General features: G+C 40.1%; 1 protein-coding gene across 7 annotated transcripts in view; it reads left to right on the top strand.

The window, feature by feature from the left end:
* The window catches only part of Arhgef9 (Cdc42 guanine nucleotide exchange factor 9), a 342,442-nt gene extending 339,125 nt beyond the window's left edge, over positions 1–3,317 (top strand). For all 7 annotated transcript variants that reach the window (XM_026412344.2, XM_026412339.2, XM_026412343.2 and 4 more), the window contains one exon: positions 182–3,317. In XM_026412344.2, coding sequence (XP_026268129.1) covers positions 182–363 — 182 coding nt within the window. In that variant the 3' untranslated portion in view covers positions 364–3,317. The remainder of the gene's footprint in view (positions 1–181) is intronic.
* Positions 3,318–12,648: the final 9,331 nt, after the last annotated feature.

Raw genomic sequence — 12,648 nt, 5'->3', positions numbered from 1 at the left:
GAGGCAGGAAAGTTTCAGATTTCAGAGCTATTCAGATTTTCAGATTAAGAATGCTCAGTATGTACCAGTTCACACACTCTTGAAACTTTTCTACTCTGAATTGTCTGCCCGGGGTAGTCGCTAGGTGATTTGAAAACCCTGCTGGTATTTAACTTATAACCTTTTTTCTTTGATCTCCTAGGTGTCAACTCTGCCCGCTCAGTTCCTCCTTCTTACCCACCACCGCAGGACCCATTAAACCAGGGCCAGTACCTGGTCCCTGATGGCATCGCTCAGTCACAAGTCTTTGAGTTCACCGAACCCAAGCGTAGCCAGTCACCATTCTGGCAAAACTTCAGCAGGTTAACCCCCTTCAAAAAATAATAACTACAGGGAGGCAGATGATTTTAAAATAAAGTAAATAAAATTATATTTATAGATGGACCTTTTTTCGGAGAAGCACTGTTGAAAATTTATATATATATATATGTGTGTATATATATATATATATAATATATGAACATATATATACACACACAGACCCTGAATATACACATGTGTGTGTGTGTGGGCATGTGTGTACACACATACTCACACACACTCACACACACACACACACACACACACATATACAAACATACATATATACACACACAGAGAAGGACCAAAAAACATTTTCTGTTGTTTTGGGGAAGTGAAATCTGTAGTTGGTAGGAAGAGGTACAAATGACTTTCAAACCCTAACCCTTCTAAAAGTTTTCAGTTCTTAACCTGTTCCCCTCCTCTTTTCTTTTCAGAAATTAACATTTCTATTTGATTTTTTTTCCTGTTAAGATAATCTCTTTGCTCCTCTGTGAGTGATTCATTGACTTGTCATTATTACTATAGATGTACTTGTATTTCTTATCTGATGATACCAATGCTGATGAGTTTTGAATTTAATTTGATATGGTGGGTTTGGGATTTCTTTTTTCCATCTTTCACTTCTCATGGACGAAGGGAGGAGTCCCATCTCCTCTCCCTCAGCCAACCATCTGCAAATATTCCTGTAGCCCTGCAGTTGCCCCAAACAGCCTTTTCCCAGAAACCTTTGTCCACAGTTGTGCCAGTCTGGACATGCTTTGTTGTGCCCTGTGACATAACTGCTTGGTATTTCTATTGCTTTCACTGTGTTATAGGTGTTATGGAGAGATACAGAACCAAACACAAGGAAGGGAGCATCTGTTCAGGGAACATTCTTCATTTGGGCTATTTCTTCTAGCACTGGGGATTCCCATGTTGCAAATCTGCTGAATCAATGCAGTTGTGCATCTGGGAGTTAGTTTGGGCCGACTATTGTCTTTTTCAAGTCCCCTTTATAATGAAATATCCTCTTAGGCCTGTCTCCCCTCTAGCCCAATAGAAGATCTGAACTGGAAGCAAAGAGGTTGAGACTCTGCCTCCTGGGGGAAGGAAATATCTTCATTCCTTTCGCCCACTACCAAGTAGGTGTAAGGTAAGGCAGGGCTCCCTACAACAATCAGTTCAGTGTTCTGGTCATCCCTGCTCCCATTTGTAGATTCTTAAGGCAGCATGGATAGGAGTCTATGGAGGGGTTCAAGATAGAACCCACTTGACCAAGATCATCAGCTGCCTTTAAGTTAACCTGGACAGAATCTAAGGCTGATAGAACATCTTACAGGATAAAACAGGGAAGAGCATGGAAAGAGAGAGCCTTCATCTAAGATATTGTACCTGCAGTTCCTACCACCCCAATTGTGTAAGGCTTCCCCTATTGTTACTAGATTGCATGGACAATCTTCCTTGACTCCCTTTTTCCACTTTCCCTGGCTTTTCTTCTTTCTCCTGCCTTCCTGGCATAGGAGGATTGCTGGTGTTGGCATAGTTAAAACAGTTATGGCATCCAAAGAAGGCCCTGTTTCTAAGATCCTCCTATCCCAGGACATTTGAGGCAAATGAGTGAGGGGCCCAGGGATATTTTTCCTCATGGACAAAGGGTCTGAGACACAGATGCTATCCTCAGGATCAATTCTTGTAGGTGTTCCACATGGACAGAACTAACTACTCCCCCGAAGAAGCAGGATCCCTGTGGGTGTAGGAGTACATGTTCTTCCTCCCCACATGGCCCTTTGCATGGATAGACTTTGAACAACAAGGATAATGGGATAAAAAGGAGTGATAATGGGCCCTACTGTGCAAAGCCACTATAGCCAGGAATCTGGAGATTGAGTCTGTCCTGGACCCCATGGGAGAAGACTACATCACAAAAGGACCTCATCTCATCAAGCAGCAGTCATGGCTGCATGAGGGCTTCCTCATAGCTGGCTTGGTCAGTTTTGTGTCTCCTGACCCAGGCCAGACTCTACACAGCCTAGGAAATTTTCCCCTCTGAGAATTAAATTACAGGCTGTTGAAATTTTCATTCCACCACAGCCAAGTCAGACTTACAGAGTTAAGTCAAGGATGAATCTGAGCTGAGCTGAGAGCCAGGGCTCGGGACTGGCCACCATGCTCAGTATATGACCCATCTACTTAAGCCCCCTTTTCAAGGACCCTGGTGTCCAGAACCCAAGCTAAAATGTCCTCTCTGGCAAATAAAGTGTGTTTCAATTGCTATGCAGACCTCCCCTTTGTATACCTCCTTTTCCTACTTTCCACTCCTCCTTACTAGGCTTGGCCTTGACATGCTTCTCCAGGGATTGGGAGCACATCATGAGGAGATGCTTGGACAAGTCTCTGAGCCTATAGCACCTATCAAATGAGTGGGCCAGTGACTCTCATCTCCTTCCCCTCCCTGGGGCCTGTACCCAGGGCTGTAGGATCAGGGATATTACCTCTTACCCCCGCCCCCATTCTACTCTACCCAACCCACTGGCATTATCAGATGCCAATATTTTATGAGAGAAAAAAAAAGAATTCATCTCTCTATGGGTTGGAATGTCCCCTCTACTTATGGCAACAAAGCAGACCAGTGTCCAATAGCTCAAAGGGGAGCCCAATAATTAACTTGGGCTCAAAATCTAAATTTATTGTATCCCCACAGCAATGCCATCCCCACAAACTCTGTAATTCTCCAATTTCTGCATGGCCCTGAGCTCCTGTTTCCTCAACTCAGTTAGGCCTGGATTTGCTCTGTAAAACACTTTCCTAGTATGTTCTATGGGCCCTGCTGTGGGGAGGTCCTAATACAGAAATTAAACTCTTCTTTCTCTCTCCTTCTCTCCCCCTTTCTATATGTGTATATCTTTAATGGATCTATTAAGGACAGCAACAAGAGAGTTCTAACAATTCTAGTGTGAAGCCAAATAGTGATCTTTTAGTGCTTTGGGGGTGGGGTGGGCTGGGGTGAATAGTTGGGCAACAGTGATTTTGATTACCCCTGCTGCTCTGCATTTGCCAGTTTATTCTTTTGTTTCTACTATCTGACTGTTTGACCCTGTCAAACAAGTGTCAAAGTTGTGTGTTAAAATGTTTAATAACAAAACAAGATGTTGTAATGACACAAAGCCTTATGAAAATATTTATGGAGTTCAATAAAAGAAGTAAAAAGATACCTTCAGGCACAGCTCTCATGCCTTTTTGTGCGTGTGAATGTGTGTGTGTGTGTGTGTGTGTGTGTGTGTGTGTGTGGTTTTTGTTTTGTTTTGTTTTGTTTTGTTTTTTGCCAATTGCAAAATAAAGGGAATTTGCCTGGTGTGGGACAGCTAACCTCAAAAGCCTTGACCTTTCACACCTGCCATTTCATTTCCAAGCACCTCATGGATTTTCTGTGACCTTATATGTTCATTCTGGAAGATTAGACCACAAGAACCCAATCTGAACCTGTAGCCAGAGGCATTTCAAATGTTTTTTATGGATGGCATTATCTTTCATGTCAATTGGCTTTTTGATAAAACTTTGACCATTGCTGACCTTGTTTCTTTTCCTTGTAGCTACAAGTCTAATGCCTGCCTTGGGAATTCACAGGAGCTTAAAATCTGCCTTTTGAACCCAATCAAAGGTCATATCACTTAGGAATCCCCCTCTCCAATTTCCTTCATAAAGCCTTTGGTCTTTTCTCTTCTGTGGTAAAGATCCTTCTTTATCTGTCCCTCAGAGGGGTAGAGTGACTTTACTGTTTTTTATAACATGGTGTTTCCTGCATGCACATGATTCTTCCTTTCTTTTAGTTCTCCATGTGATATCTTATGCTGCCTGTCAGAAACCCAATAATGGATCATGCTGGCACTCCCTCACCTTTCTACAGAGTAACTGAACACTAAATGAAGTAAAGTGCTTATTTATTAAAAGGGTGCAGATGATTATTCCAAGCTGCATAGTTGTCAGAGGGAATAGGCTTAGTGCCTCTAGTCTGTCTAGGCCTTGGGGATATCCCATGTTAGACCCAAGGATTTGGAAAAAATGATAATTAAATCTTCCTCTCCTTCACGAACCTTTTCCTTTTTCCATTTCTTGGCTCTCCTCATTTAACTCTTTCTCTACTATTGCTGTTCTTTCTCTTGTCTGTCCTTTCTCCCACCCAAATCAGCAGGACTTAACTTCTCTCAGCAATTCATTCTGTATCTTGCCAGTTCCCAGCCTCCCCAGCTTCCAGGGGTTAAATCTCTATTACCTCCTGCATAACAAAGAGAACAGCTACAGTCTCATCTCATAAAATCAAGCAAATCACCAAAAATTATATTTGGAAAGCCCCAATATGGTTCACATGATAAATCCATATTCCTTATCACCATAAAGTATCTCTATTACATATGAACTTATTTTTAAATTTTTTTTCTTAGTTGTTGACAGATCTTTATTTTATTTATTTATACATGGTGCTGAGAATCAAACCCAGTGCCTCACACATGCCAGGCAAGTGCGCTACTGCTGAGCCACAGTCCCAGCCCATGAACTTATTTTCTAAGAGCATGTACCCCTACCTGCTCTTGGTATTATTACAAATCACGACATATTCACTGATGAGAATGTCATTTGTCTAATTACCATTTCTAATTTGTCTTCTCTAATTGCTGTTTCTCCCCTGACTGAGGGCAGAGAGATTTGAAGTATCATTTTGAAGTATCCAAGTATCATTAGATTTGAAGTATCATTTTCATTTAGAAAGGCAATGCCAATCAGGGAAGGGCCAAAGGACCATGGTCATGGCATTTCCCTTTACTTTCCCCAGTGTCTTCTGAGGGGTTGATGGGTGGGGAGATTTGTCCTTGTGTATTGCTTAGTTGATCAGAAGTAGAATGGAGAAAGGAGCCTCATCACAGCTTGCAAGGAAGATCTCTACCTAGAACAAGTTGACCCTGGCAATTCTGTGTTCTGGGAAAGTTCCTGTGGGTCTAGGGAGGAGGCTTATAGCTTGTCCAAAAATAATTCCTCATGGGCTGAGGTTGTGGCTCAGCAGTAGAGTGCTCACCAAGCATGTGCAAGGCCCTGGGTTCAATCCTTAGCACCACATAAAAATAAATAAAATAGAGGTATTGAGTCCAACTAGAGCTAAAAAATAAAATATTAATAATTCATCATATTTGCAGTGACATTACTATATATGGGGTCTTATTTAATACTTTTGACAACCATTTGGCAATGGGTTTACTAACTACATTTAACACAGGAGAAAACGGAGACTGAAGGTGATTAGTCAGGATTACCCAGCTTCTGAGTGTTCCTCATCTACCCTCTATAACCACTGAAACTGACCTCAAAGCTGCTGGGTCTCAGCATTGCTGGAGTGAGAGAAGGCAAGAACATGGAGTAAACTGATATAGGTCAATTAATGTCATTCCCCATATTCTTCTTGGTAGCACTACCTCTTAAATTTTCTAATCTAGGCTAATAGGCAATGGTGGCCACTAGGTCCTTTTATTTTGGGGAGAGAAGCAAGTTCTCTTATGTGTGTTTGGCTTACTTTATCATTAAAGTCACTGAAGGCACCACTGTGCTGCTTGGCACACTTGGCTTTTGGTCCATTAGGGATTTCTTTATTCATACTGACCTACTGACCTGTGGCTTACAAAGACTTCTTTCTTGATCAGGATATGGAGTTGTTGCAGTACATTTTGCTTGTCCAAAACTTTATGTGCAAACCCAAGATTACAAAATAAGACTTCCAAGTATCCTCCCCCAAGTCCTGTAACCTGCAGGACAACCATTAAGCCTGATCACTGGTTTATTAGATGAGTTGTGTTTGCAACATGGGTATATTAGACCAGTTGTGTTTGCCGCGCAGCTGGAGAAGGATGTTTGGAGGTAAGATTCCTGTCCCTAGAAGCACATGGTCCTGGTTCTCTTTCATTTCTGCCTTGGTGTGACCACCTTCACCACTGGACTTTTTGAGTTTCAGACAAACAATGTTGTGTCATCTAGTTGAAGGAGAAGAGCAAAAAGAATGACACATAGGCATAGAATGGCCCTGTGTTCTTCTGAATACTCTATCATTTCTACTCACCTCCACCAATGTGTCATTTAAGATAGGTTCCTAGACTAGGCAACATCCATCTCCACAACAGCTATACCTCTCCACAGTCCTACTGTCAGAAAACTGAATTAGATTAAAATCATATATCCTGGGTACCTATTCTGTGTCAAGTCTTGTGGTGTCTGTCCGCAGTAAGTATACTAGGATGACTAAAATACTCCAACTCAGTACCACAAGTCACCTCATATTTAGTGGCAACATAGAACAAGGGCTATAACAGGTATGAATGTGGACCTGAAGGACTCAAAGAACAGAGTTGTAACTGAAGAAAATCTCTTTATTGGTCAGAATAAGTTTGATTGTGCTTCATTAATTTATATTCCCCAAATCTCAGTAGTTTAACACACATTTATTTCTTGCTCATTCAAATCCTGCCATGGGTTCAGGTGGCTCTCTGGAATAGCTATGAATATCTTCTACCTTATTGCATCTCAATCTCAACACATACTTTCATAATCACCACAGCAGTAAAGAGAACCCTAGAGTGTTAATCATCTCACTGACAAATTATCTAACCCTGCTTTTGATCACAGCCCAAAAGACCAGAAATAGTCACATGCCCCACACAACTTCAAAGTAGCTGAAATATGTGAAAATCATATGAACCCAAAAGGACAGGAGAACTAGATATTAATAAATATTAGAAATATGTACCAAAGCAGAGTGTTATGATTTGGATCTGGGATGTCCCCCAAAGGCTCATGTGTTGAAAGCTTAATCCCCAATGCAGCAATGTTCACAGGTTGGACTCTGGGGAGTGATTGGATCATGATGGCCCTGACAAATGGACTATGTGAGGTGGTAGAAACTAGACAGTGCAACATGGTTAGAGGAAGTAGGTCACTGGAGGTGTGAACTGGAAGGATATTTCTTATCCCTAAATCCTTCCCCACCTCTGCTTCCCGACTGCCAAGGTGAGCAGCTTTCTCCTATCATGCTGTTCCACCATGATGTTATGCTTTACCTCATTCACAAAGCAATGAAGCCAGCAGACCACCAACTAAAACCTCTGAAATTGTGAGCCAAAATGAATATGTCCTCCTTTAATGGTTTTTCTCAGATATTTGTGAGAGCAATGAAAAGCTGACTAAGCCAAGGAGATTTAAATTATTCCTCAAAAGTTAAGGAAAAATTCTACCATATTGTAGGGTTAGAACAACTGAAAACTTAAGAGGAAAATTCACATATAAACATATTCACTTTTTAACTAATATATTTTTTAATTTAGTAGAATATTCATGATATATTTGGTGTATAAATTTGTCTTCTATTTGAGGAACTCTATTGTGAGTCTTAGAAGAAGACATGGAGCAACGTTTTCCAAAAGAAATTGAAGCAATTTAAGTTTTTCTACACAATCCAGGAATTCAAGGTATATGTACCTGCATTGGGTTTTTTGTTCCACATGTGTACATCTAGAACTTTAAAATAATGACAGGAGCAAGTGAGAAACTATCACAACAACAGGGACAGTGGCGACATATCCAAATGGAGGAATAAAGGATCCAAGCTGTGGCTATTCTATAGGTAGCATCTGAACTTGGATTTCTCAGACCTCTCTACTCTTCCTTCTGACACTAATATCAAGTTTAGAGGTTCCCAGGAATTCCCTTACTTCTGAGCCAATTGCAAGTTTGGGGAGCCCCAAGATCATTCTTGGGCTCAATAATTGTTAGAAATACTCAACTCACTTTCATGCTCACAGGTACAGTTTATTGTTTTATTTTTAATAGTTTTTAGTTGTTAATGTACTTTTATTTTATTTCTATGTGGTGCCAAGAATCGAACGCAGTGCTTCACACATGCTAGGCAAGCTCTCTACCACTAAGCTACAACCCCAGCTCACAGATGCAGTTTATTACAGCTAAAAAGAAAAATACAGATTAAAAACAGTCAATGGAAAGAGCACATAAGGAAGGGTCCAAGACAGTACCAAAACACAGAGCTACCTCTCCCCATAGAATCAAGACAGTTTCATTTTCCCAGCATCAATATATGGCAATATTCATGGACTATTACTGAACACGAATACCTGTACAAGTTTCTAGAGATTTGTGTGAGTATACCAGCACTGCCCCTGTTCTCAGTTTCTATTCTCTTCAGGAGATGAACCAGTGCCAGGTAACCCAAAGCAACCACCCTGAAACACCTTGTGGATGTGGAGAAAGCCTACCCTAAGTCACATTGTTAGACAAGTGACCCAGAAACACAGGTAAACAAAAATACTCCTATCAAATACAACCTTTTAAGACTTTAGAGATTACCAAGTAAAATCTGAGGGAAAGGGTCAAATTTCTCTTTGGCCAAGATTAAATCTTTACATGTGAAAAAAGCATGGGTCAGAGGATGGAAAGAGGAATAGAGGGTATTCCATGTAGAGGGAATAACATGACCTAAGCTTACAGATTAGGTCATACTGAGTAAAAAGTCTCTGAATATCACTTTGTATTCATTGATTAATTAATTCATAAATATTTACTTGCTAACGGATTTGGATATGGCTTGGTTGTTCTCCGAAGGCCCACATGTTAGAGGCTTGGTCCCCAGGGTGGAGGTGTTGGGAGGTAACAGAACTTTTAAGAGATGGAGAGTAGGGGGAGGTCCTAAGGTCTTACTTGGAACATGCTCTTGAAAAAGAATGAAGGTATTTCTCATATGACACCTTAGTATTTCTCATGAGAGGGATATTATAAAATGAGTAATCTTGCCCCTCCCACTGGCTTCCTATAACCACGTGTAATCATTAGCTCCTGCATATGTTCCTATCATTGTTATCTAGCAGCCATCAATTGATGCAGCTAAGGTTGGGGGCTTTGTGCTGAACAAACCTCTTTTCTTCATGAGTAGCCTGCTCAGGAATTTCAGAAGAGAAATAAAAAGCTGACTAACACAAATGCCTAACACCTTCAGGCTCTGGGATATATATAAAGGAGAACAAATCAGATACTGCTCAGATATATAGTGTTTATAGCATGATAAATCACTTTGAAATACAAACATCTCTGTAAGTAAGTATTATTGGGATAGGCAAATAGAGCTCCAAAATGAAGCATAAGTACAGGCACAGGCAGACCCCTCCTCCATGTCCAGCCTCCTAGTCACCGGGTTAAATTCCATGGGTCTATGCCTGTACCTAGACTCTTATATAGCCCTGTTTCATAGATTAAACATGATAAACTTAAATCCTATTTGCTTTAATAAATACTAGCTAGCATTTATGGAGCACTTGTGAATGTGTTAATATCTGTAACAAGTTCTCACAATGATTGTAAGGTATAAATATGGATATATCTCCCATTTTATAGAGTCAGAAGTAAGTAGTAAGGTCACAGTGTTTGTGCATGATTTAGTTAGCTTTTGCATCACTGTGACTGAAATACCCAACAAGAACAATTTAGATGAGGGAAACTTAGTTTAGGTCTCACAGTTTCAGAGGTCTCTGTCCATAGACAAATGACTCCATTGTTCTCAGTTCAAAGTGAGGCAGCACATCATGGCTAAAGGGTGCATCAAAGAAAAGGAGCTCCACTCCTGGTAGCAAGGTACCAGAGGGTAGGATATATAGGCCACAGAAAGAATAACCCTTCCAGGGCATGCCACGAATGACCTGCCTTTTCTAGCCACACCCCATTTACCTATAGTTACCACATAGTCCATTTGAAATAGGTTCCAGATCTCATGATTTCACCTTTGAATATTCCTGCAGAGACAGGAAATTTTGAGGGATACCTGATATCCAATTCATAACAGTACATAAGCTTGACATAAAATTCAGACTTGCCCCATCTAAGGTTCTTACCTATGACACTGTGCCATTCACTCCTGTAGCACCACAACACTTGACTGGCTACCCATCAACTGATAATTATACCAGAACTGAAGAAAATATTGATGAGGATGCAAGCTAACATGTTGTAGGAGAGGCTTTTGGTGTTCCATCCATCTTCCCTTACAGTTTCTGTGCATACCAATATGACTTCTAATATCCAGCACCTATATCTATTGTTAAAGGACCTTCCTCAGGCTACTGGAATCCACTTTGTCTAGAATATAGCAGACCCAAAGTGCCTGGGATTACTGCCTCCCCTGCTCTCAAGATGGCTCATAACCAATGATTAATGATTGGATATTAATATCTTGGCTACACTGCCTCTCAGCAGCAATAATAGGAAGTGTGTGTGCCTTTCCCCAGAGCTTCCCCAGGATTGTTTCAGTTGAACACTGTAGTAGCCGGTTTAATAATACACCCGTTATTGGCTGTCTTAACTTCCATGCATCATTTCCCCACTCCCCTCCTATCAGAGGGTGTGTTTCTTAGGGAGAATCAGCTAAGATGTAAGTTATACTCACTATGTATTGTGTGAATTGTTATGCATATTCTATAATTTAAGCATTGGTGCTTTTATCAGTAATTGTGTCTGATTACATAAAATAGGAAACCTCATATAAACCAACCATGGATCAGATTCAATAAGTGAAAAATATTTAAACAAACAAGATGAAAGTAATTGTTATGGTTGGATGTAAGGTGTCCCCCAATAGCTCATGTGTGAGACAATGCAAAAGGGTTTAGGAGAGAAAAGACTGGGTTATGAGAACATTAACCCATTCTGTGAATTAGTCCCCCAATGGGATTAATTGGTAACTGAGGATGAGTGGGGTGTGGCTGGAGGAGGTGGGCCCAGGGGATATGCCTTTGGTGTGCATATTTGGTATCTGGCAAGTGGAGTTTCTTCTCTCTGCTTCCTGATTATCATCTGAGCCATTTCCTTGTGTCACACTCTTCCACCACTTTGTTCTGCCTCACCTTGAGCCCTGAGAAATGGAGCCTGCTATCTATGGACTGAGACCTCTGAAAGCATGAGCCCCCATATAAAATTTCCTTCACTAAAATTGTTCTTGTTATAATTTTTTTTAGTTGTTGATAGACCTTTATTTTATTTATTTATATGCGGTGCTGAGAATCAAACCCAGTGCCTCACACATGCCAGGCAAGTGTGCTACTGCTGAGCCAGAGCCCCAGCACCCTAAAATTGTTTTTGTCAGGTTTTTTAATTAAATTAGTGAAAAAGCTGACTAAAATAGTAATATTGTCATTTAAGACATCAACTGAAAAGGTGACATAGCTCTAGAAGGTTTTTCTTGGTTTTCCAGAAATTTCATTATCTCTAATAGTTGTATTGAGGCAGAGCAGTGTTAAAGATTTTCAAATTGAAGGGTTTATCCATTTAGTTGAGCATAATTTTAAAAGATGAAATATAGATTAGAATGCACAAAAGAGAAGAATATTTCAGGTAAAAAAAATATTTCAGTGTTTTGAATATGTATGTTGTAGTAAGGTGCAATATTAAAGGCATTTCTTACTCTAGATTGTCACAAAGAAATTTGAGAAACACTAGCATAGGGCCAGACTGCCTGGGTTTGAAACCTAAGTCTACTATTTGTCAGCCATGTGACCTGAGAAAGGTTATATAAGTACTTTTTGCCTCACTTACTCTAATGGAAAAATAAGGATTATAAGGATTACAGTGGTACTTATCTGTGTCTGAAAAACTATTGATTGACGGTCTATTATCCATTTTCCATTCTTATTTATAACATGAACCCCAATTTTATTTGAAGAAGCAATGTGCTCAGTTGAATACTCATTTTTCCAGTCCTTTCTGCAAAAGGTAGTCAACACTTAGCTAAGGATATGAAAAGGGAATTCTTCTAGGGGGTACTGGTTTATGAGAGACCTTGTTCTCCCAATAAAATGGAGAGAAATATGACAGGCACCAATAATTCTTTTATTCTCCATGTTTTGAATTTATATATAATATCTGGAGCTAGAGCAGTCATCTTGTGTCTATGAAGTAAAAAGTTATCAAGATAAAGGTGTATATACCAAGGATGGTACCAGGGCAAGACAAGAAGGTACTGATCTCTAATGGCATAAGAAAACTGTAGAAATAATGTCAGCAACCAGCTACCTGTGGATTATTATTGCATGAAGGAAAGCAATTCCAATTTGATTTAGCCAGAGTTAGATGGGTTTTATGTTTCTTGAGGCCAAAAGCATTTCTAACCCTCATAGGAATATTTACAATGATAAAATGAGTTAAATATAAAGTACCTGCAACAATGGCAGCTCAAAATAACAGTTTTTATTATTGTCATTACATTAACTCACTATGAGATGCAGAGAAGAAAAGCAG

The sequence above is a fragment of the Urocitellus parryii genome, chromosome X (genome assembly GCF_045843805.1).
Source record: "Urocitellus parryii isolate mUroPar1 chromosome X, mUroPar1.hap1, whole genome shotgun sequence".
NCBI lineage: Eukaryota > Metazoa > Chordata > Mammalia > Rodentia > Sciuridae > Urocitellus > Urocitellus parryii.
The sequence above is the reverse complement of the archived record's forward strand: the minus strand, read 5'-3'. Positions and strand labels throughout refer to the sequence as shown.